Source organism: Leucopleurus acutus (assembly GCF_964270905.1).
Source record: "Leucopleurus acutus genome assembly, chromosome: 13".
Lineage (NCBI taxonomy): Eukaryota > Metazoa > Chordata > Mammalia > Artiodactyla > Delphinidae > Leucopleurus > Leucopleurus acutus.
This window is the reverse complement of record NC_139155.1, coordinates 40,047,997-40,061,763: the sequence shown is the minus strand read 5'-3', so window position 1 is coordinate 40,061,763 and position 13,767 is coordinate 40,047,997. Positions and strand designations below refer to the sequence as shown.

Below are 13,767 nucleotides of genomic sequence, written 5' to 3'. Positions count from 1 at the left end.
TCAACTGGTTTTGACAAAGGTGTTAGATAAATTCAATGGCGAAAAGCTAGTCTCTACAACAAATGTTGCTGGAACTACTAACACCCTGCCCTCACACCACACAAAAATTAATTTGAGATATCTCATTGACCTGAACATAAAGACAAAATTACCAAGCTTTTAGAAGACAATATAGGAGAATATCTTACAATCTGAGGCTAGATGAGCAATAACCATACAAGAAAAATAACAAAAATTAACAAATTAGATTTCATCAAAATTAAAACTTCTGCTCATCAAAAGACACCATTAAGAAAATGGGTAGTCAAGACTTTTATTAAAAATATATAATGGGGGGGACTTCCCTGGTAGCGCAGTGGTTGAGAATCTGCCTGCCAACGCAGGGGACATGGGTTCGATCCCTGGTCTGGGAAGATCCCACATGCCACGGAGCAACTGGGCCCGTGAGCCATAACTACTGAGCCTGCACGTCTGGAGCCTGTGCTCCGCAACAAGAGAGGCCGCGATAGTGAGAGGCCCACGCACCACGATTAAGAGTGGCCCCCGCTCGCCGCAACTAGAGAAAGCCCTTGCACAGAAACGAAGACCCAACATAGCCAAAAATAAATAAATAAATTTATTTAAAAAAAAAAAAGAATATATAATGGGAAATTCCCTGGTGGTCCAGTGGTTAGGACTCCACACACTCACTGCCAAGGGCCCAGGTTTAATCCCTGGTCAGGGAACTAAGATTCCATAAGCCACGTGGTGTGGCAAAATGAAATGAAATGAAATAAAATAAAATAAAATAAACTCCTACAATTTGATAATAAAAACAAACACAATTTTTTAAATGGGCAAAAGACTTGAATAGACACTTCACAGTGGAAGTCACACAAATGGCCAATAAGCACACGAAAAAGTGCTCAATACCATTATTCACCAGTCAAGTGAATACTGAAACCACAAAGAGATATCACTCCATACCATTACAATTGTTCAAAAGTTAAAAGACTGACAACACCAAATATTAGCAAAAATGTGGAGCAACTGGAACTCTCATACATTCTTGATGAGAATCCAAAGTGATCCAAACACCTTGGAAAAATATTTGCCATTTCTTATAAAGTTAAACATGCTCATTTGACCAAGAAATTCTACTATTATTTACTCAAGAAAAGTGAAAATATAGGTTACAAAAAGACTTGTGTAACAATGTTAATCACAGCTCTATTTAAAATAGACAAAAACTGGAAACAGTCCAAATGTTCAACAGGTGAATGAATAAACAAAATGTAGTATAACCATAAAATGGAATGCCACCCAGCAATGAAAACAGTAAAAGAAGTACATACTATTTCAATCCATTAATGTGAAGTTCTAGAAAGTCATAACTAATTTATGTGAAGAGTGTATATCATATGATTCCACTTGTATGAAATTCTGGACAGGTGAAACTAATATATGATAGAAGAAAAAGAAGAAGGAGGAGAAGAAGAAAGAAGAAGAAGAAGGAGAAGAAGAAGAAGAAGAAGGAGGGGGAAGAGGAGGAAGAGGAGGAAGAGAAGGAGAAGAAAAGTGGTGCCTCTTTGAGGGGCAGGTGACTGGGAAAGATCACTACAGGGACTTACGGGATGAGGAAAATCTTGATAGAGTGTAGTTCCTCTTCCAGGGGGTTGGAAATGTTCTATATCTTGATAGGAGTATACTCACTTTTTAAATTGTACATTTAAGATTTGTACATTTCAACATAAGTACATTTTCCCTTAAAAATGTTTACAATTGTTATTATAATTGAAGGGGATTAGGGAGAGTTAGAGATGAAACAAGAATGCCAGGATGCTGAGAGTTGCTGTGTGGTGTATATATGAAGGTTCATTATATTATGGTGATTATTTTGTATATGTTTGAGATTTTTCATAATAAAAAGTTTAAAATAAATAAATAAACATAACAAACTCACTGCCAACAACTGTCAACTCATGGCCAATCTAGTTTTATTTTCAACCCCTTCAACTTCCTTTCCTTCCAGTATGATTTTGCAGCTCCTTATTGAGCCCCTGCTCTGTTGCCAGGCCCTGGGCTGGGGTCCACGTAAAGAGCAACAAAAAGGACAGACCAAGTCCTGCTGCCAAGGCATTCAGGAGGATAACAGGAGGAGAACAGGCAAACCATGAATGAATAAGGCAATTTCAGATAGTGAGGTTACTATGACAATAAAAACTAGTTACGGCAGAGAGTGACTTGGTGGGTGGGCCAGGAGCAGTTCTTTATTGGGTGGTCAAGGAACACCTCTCTGAGAGAGTGATATTTGAGCCAAGATGAGGAGGACAAGTAGCCATGGAAAGGATCCTCATTCAAAGCCAAGGCCCTGGGGTGGGTCTGAGCAGGATATGTTGAGTGACAGAGAGAAGGCTGGCAAGACAGGAGCAGTATGAGTATAGGTAGGTGAGACAAGGTGAGGTCTGCGGTGGGGCAGTGACCAGCCACATGGGGCCCTGGAGAGCAGGGCAAGGAGCTTGTGTTCCAAGTGCAACGAGGAGCTTGCAGAGGACACTCCATGTCCCCCCAAATGATTTACATTTTAAGAATGTCACTTTGTCTGCCCTGTGAAGAATGGACTGGGAGAAAGGAAGCAGGAAAAGAATGTAGGAGCCAAGGTAGGGATGCAGGCAAAAGAAGAGAGGATGGCCAAGGTGTGAGGAGAAGTGGGCAGAGTCGTGATCTGCCTCTGATTGGGAGCCTGCAGAGCTTGTGGGTGGAGTGGCTACAAGGGGTGGGAAGCAGCAGCAGCAATGGCTCTTTGGTGGGGGAAGCCAAGGGTGCTATCTGGGCCCCACGGCATCTGAGAAAATAAGTTGTGATGCAAGTAGTGGTGCTGACGAGGCATCTGGTTATAGGAGTGCGGTGTTCAGAGCAGATAGAAGGAAATAGCTGAAGGAAAGTGTGCTGGGGGCCAGGGGAGTATGTACACATGCGTATACAGTGCGTTTCTCCTCTTCTGCTTTACTGGCTAGTGAAACAAAAAAAATCTAGAAGCAGATGCAACTTTATTTTAAAAAAACTTATATAGATAAGCTGACATTTCACCTATGCCACGGGGTTGTGAGGATGACGTGAATTAATACAAGACACTTTAAAAAGTGCCTGGCACATATGCAGTGTTCAGTGCATATTTTTTTAAACTTCAATTCCAGTAGAAAAAGACTAGTTTAGCTAGTAAGGGATCTTTGCATAACTTGCTGTGCATTTGGAAAAAATTCCAGTTATATGTTCTACCTCATACTTAAGTGAAAATACATTTCATACGGTTTAAAGATGTACATGGAAGAGAGACTTCCCTGGTGGCGCAGTGGTTGAGAATCCATCTGCCAATGCAGGGTACATGGGTTCAAGCCCTGGTCCAGGAGAATACCACATGTCATGGAGCAACTAAGCCCCACGACTACTGAGCCTGTGCTCTAGAGGCCATGAGCCACAACTACTGAGCCCACGTGCCACAACTACTGAGGTCCATGCACCTAGAACCCGTGCTCGGCAACAAGAGAAGCCACCACACTGAGAAGACCGTGCACTGCAACGAAGAGTAGCCCCTGCTCGCCGCAACTAGAGAAAGCCCACACACAGTAACGAAGATCCAGCGCAGCCAAAAATAAATAAATAAAATAAATAAATTTATTTAAAAAAAAGAGATGTATATGGAAGAAACCAAACTAGAAAAGTATGAGAAAAACATTTGGATGAATAGTCAGTTGTCTAGCTTCAGCATAAACGAGGCCCTTTAACACTATACAGAAAACCCAGACCCAATCGTGCAGATTTTGACCACATACAAAATCTTGTGTGGCAAAAATGCTATAAACCTTGCCAAGGATAAGAGTTAAGTGAGGAAACATTGCGTCATAAATGACAAGCAGAGGATGAATTTCACCAAAATACAAAGATTCCTAGAAATTGATAAACAACCCAGTGACGATTTCTTTTCACAAAAGAAAATGCAAACCATCAAGAAATAAATGAATAGAGGCTTTATCTCACTGGTATTTAAGTGAACTAATGACCTTCGCCTTTTCACTCATCCAGTTTAACCCAGTTCTCTCACATATTGATGCTGGGAGTGTGAATTGCTACAACCTTTTTTGAATGCTCTAGCAAATTAAAATATGGATATCATTCCACTCAGTGATTTCTCTTTTAGGAATTCAGACAAAAGAAATAAAAAGCATTAGCATATACAAGATATTTGCTGGTATACTAGTTGAACTAGCAAAGAACTGAAAAAAAATTGAATGTTCATCAATAGGAAAATAAATTATGGTTCATTACATTTTGTAATATTGTCAGCTATTAAAAAGTACATGTGAGAACTGTGTATACTGGAGAGATGTTTGTGGCCTGTTGTTAAGGAAAAAGGCAAGTTATATCGTAAAGGACTAACATTCTATTTTTGGTTTTTGGTTTTTGTGTATGTCTTGGTTTTTTCTTGTTGTTGTTTGTGTGGTGATGGCAATTGGGGATATTTATACATTCATACAAGTGCTTACATGTGTAAGGTCATAGAAGGAGAAGAGACCCAACTGCTAATGTTGATCACCTCACAGAACCAGGATGGAAAGGTGGGAAGAGCAGACGTAATAACTTTTCTTCTGAAAAATTAAAATATGTCTATATAGGAGTAAATATATAGTTTCTCTTTACAAACTTTTGCCTCATTTGACTCCTTCCTGAACTTAAAAATGAAGGATAAATAAGGGTTTAGTATCCAGAATATATTTTTTTTTCTTTTTTTTTTCAGAATATATTTTTTAAAAACTCTAACAACTCAACAACAAAAGGCAAATAATCCAATTTAAACATGGGCAAAGAAGTGGAACAGACATTTCTTCAAAGATATACAAATTGCCAACAACACATGAAAAGATGCTTAACATCATTAGCCATTAGACAAATGCAAATCAAAACCACAAAGAGATGCTACTTCACACTACTAGGATGGTTAGAATTAAAAAACCAGAAAATGAGTGTTGGTGAGGATGTGGAGAAACTGGAATCCTTGTTAAAAATGGAATTACAGTATAACCCAGCAATTTCACTGCTAGGTATAAATCCAAAAGGATAGAAAACAGATACAGTAGCAAATACATGTTCAAGTTCATAGCAGCATTATTCACAATAGCCAAAAGGTAGAAACAACTCACATGTCTATCAATGGATGAATGGATAAAGAATACATGGTACATACATACAACGTAATATTACTCGGCCATAAAAAGATATGAAGTTCTGATATAGGCTGCAAAGTGGATGAACCTCAAAAACATTATACTAAATGGAAGAAGCCTCACACCAGAGATTCCACGTATGATTCCATTTATATGATATACCCAGAATAGGTAAATCCCTAGAGACAAAAAGCAGACTAGTGGTCGCCAGGGGCTGGGAGGGAAGAATGGGGAGTAACTGCTAATGGGGTACCGGTAGGCTGACAGAAATGTTTCCAAACTAGTAACAGTGGTGTTTGCACAGCACTGCCATTGTACTAAACATCGCTGAGTTGTTCACCTAAAATTGGTTAACGTTATGTCATCTGAATTTCAGTTGACGGAAGTTAGGAAGGAAGCTCGAGGCCTCGCTTCTCCCAGCTGCCCCCTGCGGACCGCGCTTCCGCCCGCCGCGGCCCAAATCAGTACCCCAGCCCGCAAATTTAGAGGGCGACGGGGGCTGATGAAATGACAACAGGGGTATGGTAAAGGAGGCTACCAGACAAAGACGGAGAGGCGGGCGGCACCCTCGGCTCCTGACGCTGCCACCCCTGCCCAGTCAAGCTGCTGCACCCAGACTATCGTCTGAGGTGATCGCCGCCTCGCCCGCGGGGACGGGGTGGGACCCGGGGGGCGGGGCCAACGGCGGGGGGAGGGTCGCCTGCGCGCCGGACCGGACGCGAAGGCACCGGAACCCTTCAGCCTAGGGCACCTGTTTCCGGAGGGAGCTCTTATCCCGACGTCAAAGTCCGCCACGTTGGGAATCCGGTTTCCGGAGTCCCTTTTTGTGACCGGGTCTCAGCGGTGCGGAGGTGGCGGTGGCTATGAGGCAGAAGCACTACCTTGAGGCTGCGGCGTGGAAACTACAAGATAGCTGCCCGGGCCAGGCCCGCTATCTCCTGTAAGAGAGGGAGGGAGGGGGAGCGGGAGGCTAGCCGCTAGGGGGTGTTTCCTTGTCCGTTATGAGTCTCTTTCTCTTTTGCAGCTGGGCCTACAGTTCGTCACACGGTAGGGAGGACGCCCGTTGGTTGTGGGTCAGGCTGTCGTCGCCCCGCTCGCCTTCATTCCCCACAACGCTCAGGATGATCCAAAAGAATCGGATCGACCCACTGCCATAATAAACCCCCTCGAGAGGCTTCTCAGTTTCGTAAAAAATCCAAATTCCTTAACGTGCCTTTTCTTGCCTGACCTATTAGCGGCATTTGATGCATTGATCAGTCTACTCGAAATAGTTTCCTCACTTGGCTTCCGGACCATCACAAAGTTCACCTCCTACCTCTTTAGCCAGTACTTCTGTTTTGCTGGTTTCTTCTAATTTCCCCAACTTACAAATGTTGGAGTGTCCCAGGACTCATCCCTTGGACGTTTTTTCTAGCTACACTCAATTCCTTGGTGACAGTTTTTCATCCACTCTCATGGCCTTTAAATTGTGCATACTGAGGACTTACAAATTTATATCCCCAGTCCAGACCACTCCCGCGAATCCTAGACTCATCCAGATACGTTGACAACTTTTTTTGAATATTATGCTAGGCGAAAATTCAAGCTTTATCCCCCAACACGACAACCCGCCTCCTCCAGTTATTCCCATTTCAGTAAATGGTAACCCCATCCCTAAGAATTAGCCCTCAAACCTAGGAGCCACTCTTGACTCACTAACAGCCTTCCTCCCCAAGCCAGTACGCCAGAAATCCCACTGGCTTTAAAATATATCCAATATCTAGCCACTTCTCTCCACATCCAACTTACCACCGTGGTCCAAGCCATCAGTTTCTCTCCTGGATTATTGGCAATAGCTCCCATGCATTTCTACAGTCCATTCTCAATCCAGCAGCCAACGTGAGCCTAATAGAAACCTAAGCTAGATCATGTCACTTCTCTGCTACCAACTCTGAAATAACTGCCCATCTCAGAGTAAAAGTGAAAATCTTTTAAAGGGACTTCACGGCCCTATGTCATAGGTCTGCATTACCTCTCCGACCTGCTCTCCCTTTTGTTCACTGAACTCCAACCACTGCCAGGCCCCTGTGCTGTTTCACGGCCTTTGCACCTGCCCTTCCTTCTACCTGGAAATCTTACTCACTTATCTCCTTGGATTCTTCCTTCACTTCCTTCTGGTCTCTTGCAAATGTCACCCCACAAAGCCTTCACTGGCTGCCCTATTTAAGATTATAGCAGCTCCATCGCTATGCCCCATTCTCCTTTTCCTGTATTTCTTTTTTCTCCCCAGCACTTAACATTTGGCATTGTTGTATTCATTGTCTCTCTGCATGAATTGTCCTTTGTTCTCTGTGGTATTTCCCACACCCAGAACAGTGCTTGGCACTTAACTGTCACTCAGTAAATATGAATGAATTTTACATTTGGCAGAGCTAAGTTACGAACATGGTCTTTGGCTTTTTGTAGTGCTGTCTATCCCTGGCACTTAACACAGGGCTCACCAATAAATATTTATTGAATAACAGATAGTGTGCCCACCTTCCTTTTCAGCAGCATCACCTTCACACCTCACCTTTCCCAAAATAACCATGCTTGCTTTTTCACTGTACTTGTACCTGAAAGCCCGTTACCAATAATAGATGCCATTTCCAAATACAGATAAGAGTTTACAGTCACCTGTGATGACTTTTTTCAAGCCTGTTGGAAGTGTTTCTGGCTAGTCTATGCAGAGTTTAGTAATTTTCAGGGCGTTTTAATTATATTCTGTTGCAGTTTTTACCAATCTTATCTTTATTTGTTTAGGGCTCCCCAAGAGCGTGAGTTCTGTAAAGGTAGCAACTCCTTTACTTCCATGTTTATGTCTCCACAGCCTAGCATGGTAGATGGTCAGTGAATGCTTTCTTGATTGCATAAAGGTCCTGGGGCAAGTCTGTTGTCCTGTTACCTTGTACTGCAGACAAAGCCCAGCTCACAACCACAGAATTGTGCTAATTGTTTTAAAAAGAAAAGTCACAATATAATTTGTTATTTTGTGATAAATGTGTTTGTAAAATTGATGAGAAATACAGCCTTTTTTACTTGGTAGCAAGTAATGAACAATGTAGCAAAGGGTGGGGACTTACATATCTGTTGCTAAAAGGAGTGAATGGATAGAATTATAGTGTTTTATAAAATAAATTATTGCTGATTTATGCTTTTGTAAATTCTCATATTTTGAGTGTGCTTAAGGAAAATGTATATTTGCTTGTATTAAATAATATACTCTCTTGCATTTATAATATTGATAGTTTACAGTAACAAAATATTCTGTTTGCTGACTCGTGAGTTTCATTTGTATAATTTTAGATGGTAAAAGCACTTTTGAAGGAACATGTCCATACTGTTTCCAGTTGCTGGTTCAGGATAAGTCTCGAGTACGTCTCAAACCCAAACCCAAATTGACACCCAAAATACAGAAACTTCTTAATCGAGAAGCAAGAAATTATACACTCAGTTTTAAAGAAGCAAAAATTTTGAAAAAGTACAAAGACTCCACAAGTGTATTGGTAAGATTTCAATTCCAGTATGTATAAGTAAACCAGAATTTTCTTTTCTTTCACTTAAGATGAGGTTAAGAATTAGCCTGAATATAACTCAGAGGTTTGTAGTAGTATATTTAGATTGTCAAAATATATGCATAGGATTTCTTTCTAGTGATTACTGTTTCATCAAGAGTACAGCTTATTTTTGTTTTTCACAATTACCTAAAACCAAACATCGTGAACTCTCAATTGCCCAGATCTTATTGCTGAGCACAGTTATTTTCACAAAGTTGAGAATTTCTTGAGCTCACCAGTGTGACTTCACCTGAACTGCAGTTACCACTAAATTATTTTTTCAGCTACTGGTTCCTTTCTTCGAGCAACAGTATGTATTAGGTATACATAAAGCTCTTGCCTTATGCATTAGGTACCAGTGTTACTTCTTCAGTCACCTCCGCTCCATGTCAGAGTATGTATTTAAGTTTATGCCCAACAAAGGTAAGTGCATCTTATGTTCATTCATCAAACATTTATTGAGGATCTATCTTATGCCAGACAGTGCTGTGTATTGGGGATGTTAAGTGCAATAAAACAACCAAAAGCAAATTACTCTGGTTTACTGTATAGAGACCAGTATCAGATACACTTTATCTGCATGTTTTGTATTAACATTCATCAACTATTCGAGTGCTTGCTTACTACCAGGCACTGTGCTGGGCATTCTGGACATTATGACAGATTATGTCTGGCCCAAGACTACAGTTGGTAATAACTTAGATTGGAACTGCCATATTTAGGAGTTTACCATAATTGGACAGGTAAATGAATTTTGCTATGTCATAAAATTGATTGTTTATAGAAAGCATAAAGTAACCTAAATAGACCTCTATAAATGCATTTTTACCTGCTCATGAACATCAGAGTACTTCTCAGCTAAACTAGTTTCTGTTAATTTTGTTGAGCCTGGGCTGAATCCTGTGCCTTGTGAGTCAGATATGTAGAAGAAAGGCATTTAGCTATAAAATGAACCATGTGTTGAAAAATGAATCCTGAAAAGAAAGTCAACCTCTATCGCTAATGAAGTGAAGAAGTATGAGAATGTGAGGATTCATTTGATTGGTTTTATAAATTGCTTTAGACCTGTATTTACAGAATAAAGGTGTGACGAGTCAATTAAATTTTCAGTGATATTTTACCATGTTGTATTGGGAAAAGGCTTGGAGTTTGTCTGCAAAAAAATGCTAAATGTCTACTATTGTTATAAAGAACAACTTTCCAGATGTTAAAGGGTATCATTCCCAGTCTCCTCCATTCCCCGCCGAACACGGTTTTACATTGAGAAAGTAAAGACTTTATCATCTTTAAAAAGGTGTTTTAAATTATATACAAATGTTTAGCCATTAACTTTTTATTGAAGATTTTCTTTTAAGTTTGTGTCTTGTCTGATTCCTGCTGCTAGTTTACAAGCTTGCTGAGGGCAGCCTTTGTTACTCACCCTGTAGTACCTGGTAAACCAGGTATTTAGTCCCTTATGTATATGAATTTAATGAGCATGCAGTTTATTGGATTAAATTACAGGAGAAATCAGACCCACTATTTCTTCTTTTTATGGCAGGTGATTACTTGTAAGACATGCAACAGAACAGTTAAACATCATGGTAAAAGTAGAAGCTTTCTATCAACATTGAAGAGCAATCCTACCACTCCTGCGAGTAAACTCAGCCTAAAGACCCCAGAGAGAAAGACTCTAAGTTCTGCAAAACTAAATCATGATATGTCTGGTTCCAAAGCCAAGAGCCCAGCATTGATTTTCAGGTATATTAATCCATTAAGCTATTTAAATTACCAGTGTTAACCCATGAGTTCTAATTTCTCTATTAATACACTCCCTGAAATTGCCATGCAGTTGAGGAAGTCATCACTGCACTGACTTCCAGGTGTATTCCTCTACTTCCAGTCTCTCCCTGGGCCTGTTCCCAGCTGCCTATTAAATATATCCACTTCCCACCCCTACATGTCCCCACAGGTAACTACTCAAACCTGCCCATCCTCCTAAGTTCTTTATTCTGTAAATGAACATGTCCTTCTAGACATTCTGACCTGAAATGGTGAGTATAGTTGACAATCCTACTTGCTCAGTCTTGGTCCAGTTAGTCGCCAGTTTCTACCCATCCTGCTTCCAAGGTGTCTGCAGCTATTCTTTCCTTTTTCTCCCTGCTGCTGCTATCTGTTCAGGTCATTATTCACTCTTTGCCAGGACTACTACAATAATGCCCTGAGTCTTCCTGCTCCTAGTTTCAAGCCCTTTTAGTCTGATATTTTTTATTTTTATTTTTTATAAATTTATTTATTTGTTTACTTATCTTTCACTGTGTTGGGTCTTCGTTGCTGCATGCAGTCTTTCTCTAGTTGTGGCGAGCAGGGGCTACTCTTCGTTGTGTGTGGGCTTCTCCTTACAGTGGCTTCTCTTGTTGTGGAGCATGGGCTCTAGGCTCACGGGGTTGCTTCGCTTGTTGCGGAGCATGGGTGCTGGGCATGAGGCCCTCAGTAGTTGTGGCACATGGGCTCAGTAGTTGTGGCTCATGGGCTGTAGAGTGCAGGCTCAGTAGTTGTGGCATGTGGGCTCAATAGTTGTGGTACGTGGGCTCTAGAGCGCAGGCTCCGTAGTTGTGGCGCACGGGCTTAGTTGCTCCATGGCATGTGGGATCTTCCCGGACCAGGGCACGAACCCGTGTCCCCTGCATCGGCAGGCGGACTCTCAACCATTGCGCCACCAGGGAAGCCCCGACAGGCGGATTCTTAACCACTGTGCCACCAGGAAGTCCAAAAGCACAGTTCTGATTAGAAGCTTTAGCACCTCACTCTGTAGCATATGGAACAAATACTCCAGCATGGATTTCCAGCCCCCACTACCTGGTACCAATCTGTCTGCCTCTCTTACTTGCCTTAATTCATCTTATGTGTCAGCAAAACTGAAGCACTCAGTTTACTTTCCTGCTCTAAACCTTTGTTCTTGCTGTTTCCTGTATCAGAAATTCCTGTGGAAATCTAACTGAATAGGGATTTGTGAAATGATACTAAGTTAACTGTGTGACTGGGCACATGTTTTATTTTTAATAATCCTCAATACACTCTTCACTATGCTAATCAATAAATTTAGCTCCATAGAAACTGTGAAAGGAATTTTTAAACATTTTGTTACAAAAGAGTCTGGTAGTTTCTTGAAAATCAATAACAAAATTCAGCACGGACTGGATTATTTGTTTTTACTGAATTGAGGTTTTTTTATATTGGGTTTGACATTTAAAATTTCAAGTCCAGTTTTCTCTATATTCCTAGTTATTTTGATGTTTGGTACAATAGGAATTCATCATGGAAGTTTCTACTTTATTGGACATGTGCAGATAAAAGAATATTTGGCATATTTAAAATAATTCAATTGCATTTAGACCAGACTCCTTCTTAGATATATGCAGGAAAGAGAAAGCTATTTCACATTTATCGTGGATAGGGAGTCAGAAGAGGGATGAGACTGACAAACCCCAAATATTGTTTGGGGGGATGAACACAATTAGAAGGAAGGAAATAGAACGAGGCATAAATACACACATACCAGATGGGGTATCATCTATTCAGTGGATATTTTTAGAGGGCGTCCTCTGTGCTTGGCACTGTTAAAAAGCACTGGAATATAGAGTTAGTTGTACAAAGTGTCTGCCCCATGGAGCTTATATTGTAGGGGCAAAAATACAATGGAATGGTACCTATATGGGTAGGTTGATATTCTTCACTTTTGAGAAAGAAATGGTCTTGAGCTGTGAAGAAAAAATACATTTTTAAAGTCCTTGCTTAGAACTGTCATGAATCTTGGTGTCAGACTTACAAGGAACTCAGACCTGATGACACTTTGCCTTTAGCTTTCTCTTTCAGGTGGTGAAAGAAGCTTCCAGAACCCTCATTATACCTCCTAAATGTTGCCTGTAGCCTGTTTAGTGAGGAGATTTTTAAATAAAATTGGAATGACTTTGCTGGGTACAGCCACTGCTCATATATGGCCATAATTATGGAAGAGTAGAAAACGATTCTAGTAGCAGGTATCTAGGCTAAGAAGGAAGAACTGTTTGTCAGTATACCTAAGTGTGGCTTTATGTTTCTTTTCAGAACAGCTAAATCTGGACAGTCAACACCCATTTGCTCCTCAAAGAATGTGAGCAAAACAAAGAAACACTTCTCTCAACTAAAAATGTTGCTTAGTCAGAGTGAATCTGAAAAGAATCCAAAGGTGGACTTCAGAAATTTCTTGTCTTCTTTGTAAAGGATGGACTATGAAAATAAGAAATGTTTAATGTAATTTCTGAAACTAAAGTTAGTCAGAAAACCTACTTTTAAAGAACTTATTTATTCTTAAAATACATGGAAACTAGGGTTCAAGAGCAAACTTTTCTTGGCATTCTTCAGTGTTTATGGAGAAAATACCTCATAAGAATGAAAAACTGAAACCTGCCTACCTCACCAGGCGATTGTGAGGATCAAAAATATATGAAAGGTCCTTGTAAGTAGTAAAGATATATATGGAATTGAGTGGTTACATTATTATTTTCTCCTCCCTTAAGTTTTCATTATGTCATATTCTTTCATAAGGAAATTGAGATCTTTATGAGAGGTGTGCTTACTCCTTTCTAGGTGTCTGTAACCTTATTGATAATTCAGAAAAACAATAAAGTATAATATTTCACCATAAGTGGCACTTCATTTGCTCTGGTGAAGACTTATTTTTAGGTCTAAAATTTATATCAGAACATAACATGAGAAGGCAGAGTCAAGATGGTGGAGTAGGAGGACACAGAGTCCGCGTCTCCTCACAACTAGGGCACCTACCAGATGCTGGTGGGGGACCTCGACACCCAAGGGTATGGGAGGAACCCCCAAAAGATAAGGCAGAACATGGGCGGGGGAGCAAGGGGGGAGGAGAGGTGGAGGTGGAATGGGACTGGCACCCCTGAGGGGTGGCAGTAGGGGAGGGGTTCCTACGCCTCAAGAGGCCCACTCACTGAGGGGATCAACAG

General features: G+C 40.8%; 1 protein-coding gene across 1 annotated transcript; it reads left to right on the top strand.

The window, feature by feature from the left end:
• The first annotated feature begins 6,038 nt into the window (after window positions 1-6,038).
• RMP24 (ribonuclease MRP subunit p24) lies at window positions 6,039-13,374 on the top strand. The gene is made up of 5 exons (XM_082852654.1): window positions 6,039-6,141; window positions 6,226-6,248; window positions 8,526-8,725; window positions 10,317-10,516; window positions 12,863-13,374. The coding sequence occupies exons 1-5, from the start codon at window positions 6,065-6,067 to the stop codon at window positions 13,014-13,016; spliced, it is 654 nt and encodes a 217-aa protein (XP_082708780.1). The 5' UTR covers window positions 6,039-6,064; the 3' UTR covers window positions 13,017-13,374.
• The last annotated feature ends 393 nt before the right edge of the window (window positions 13,375-13,767 follow it).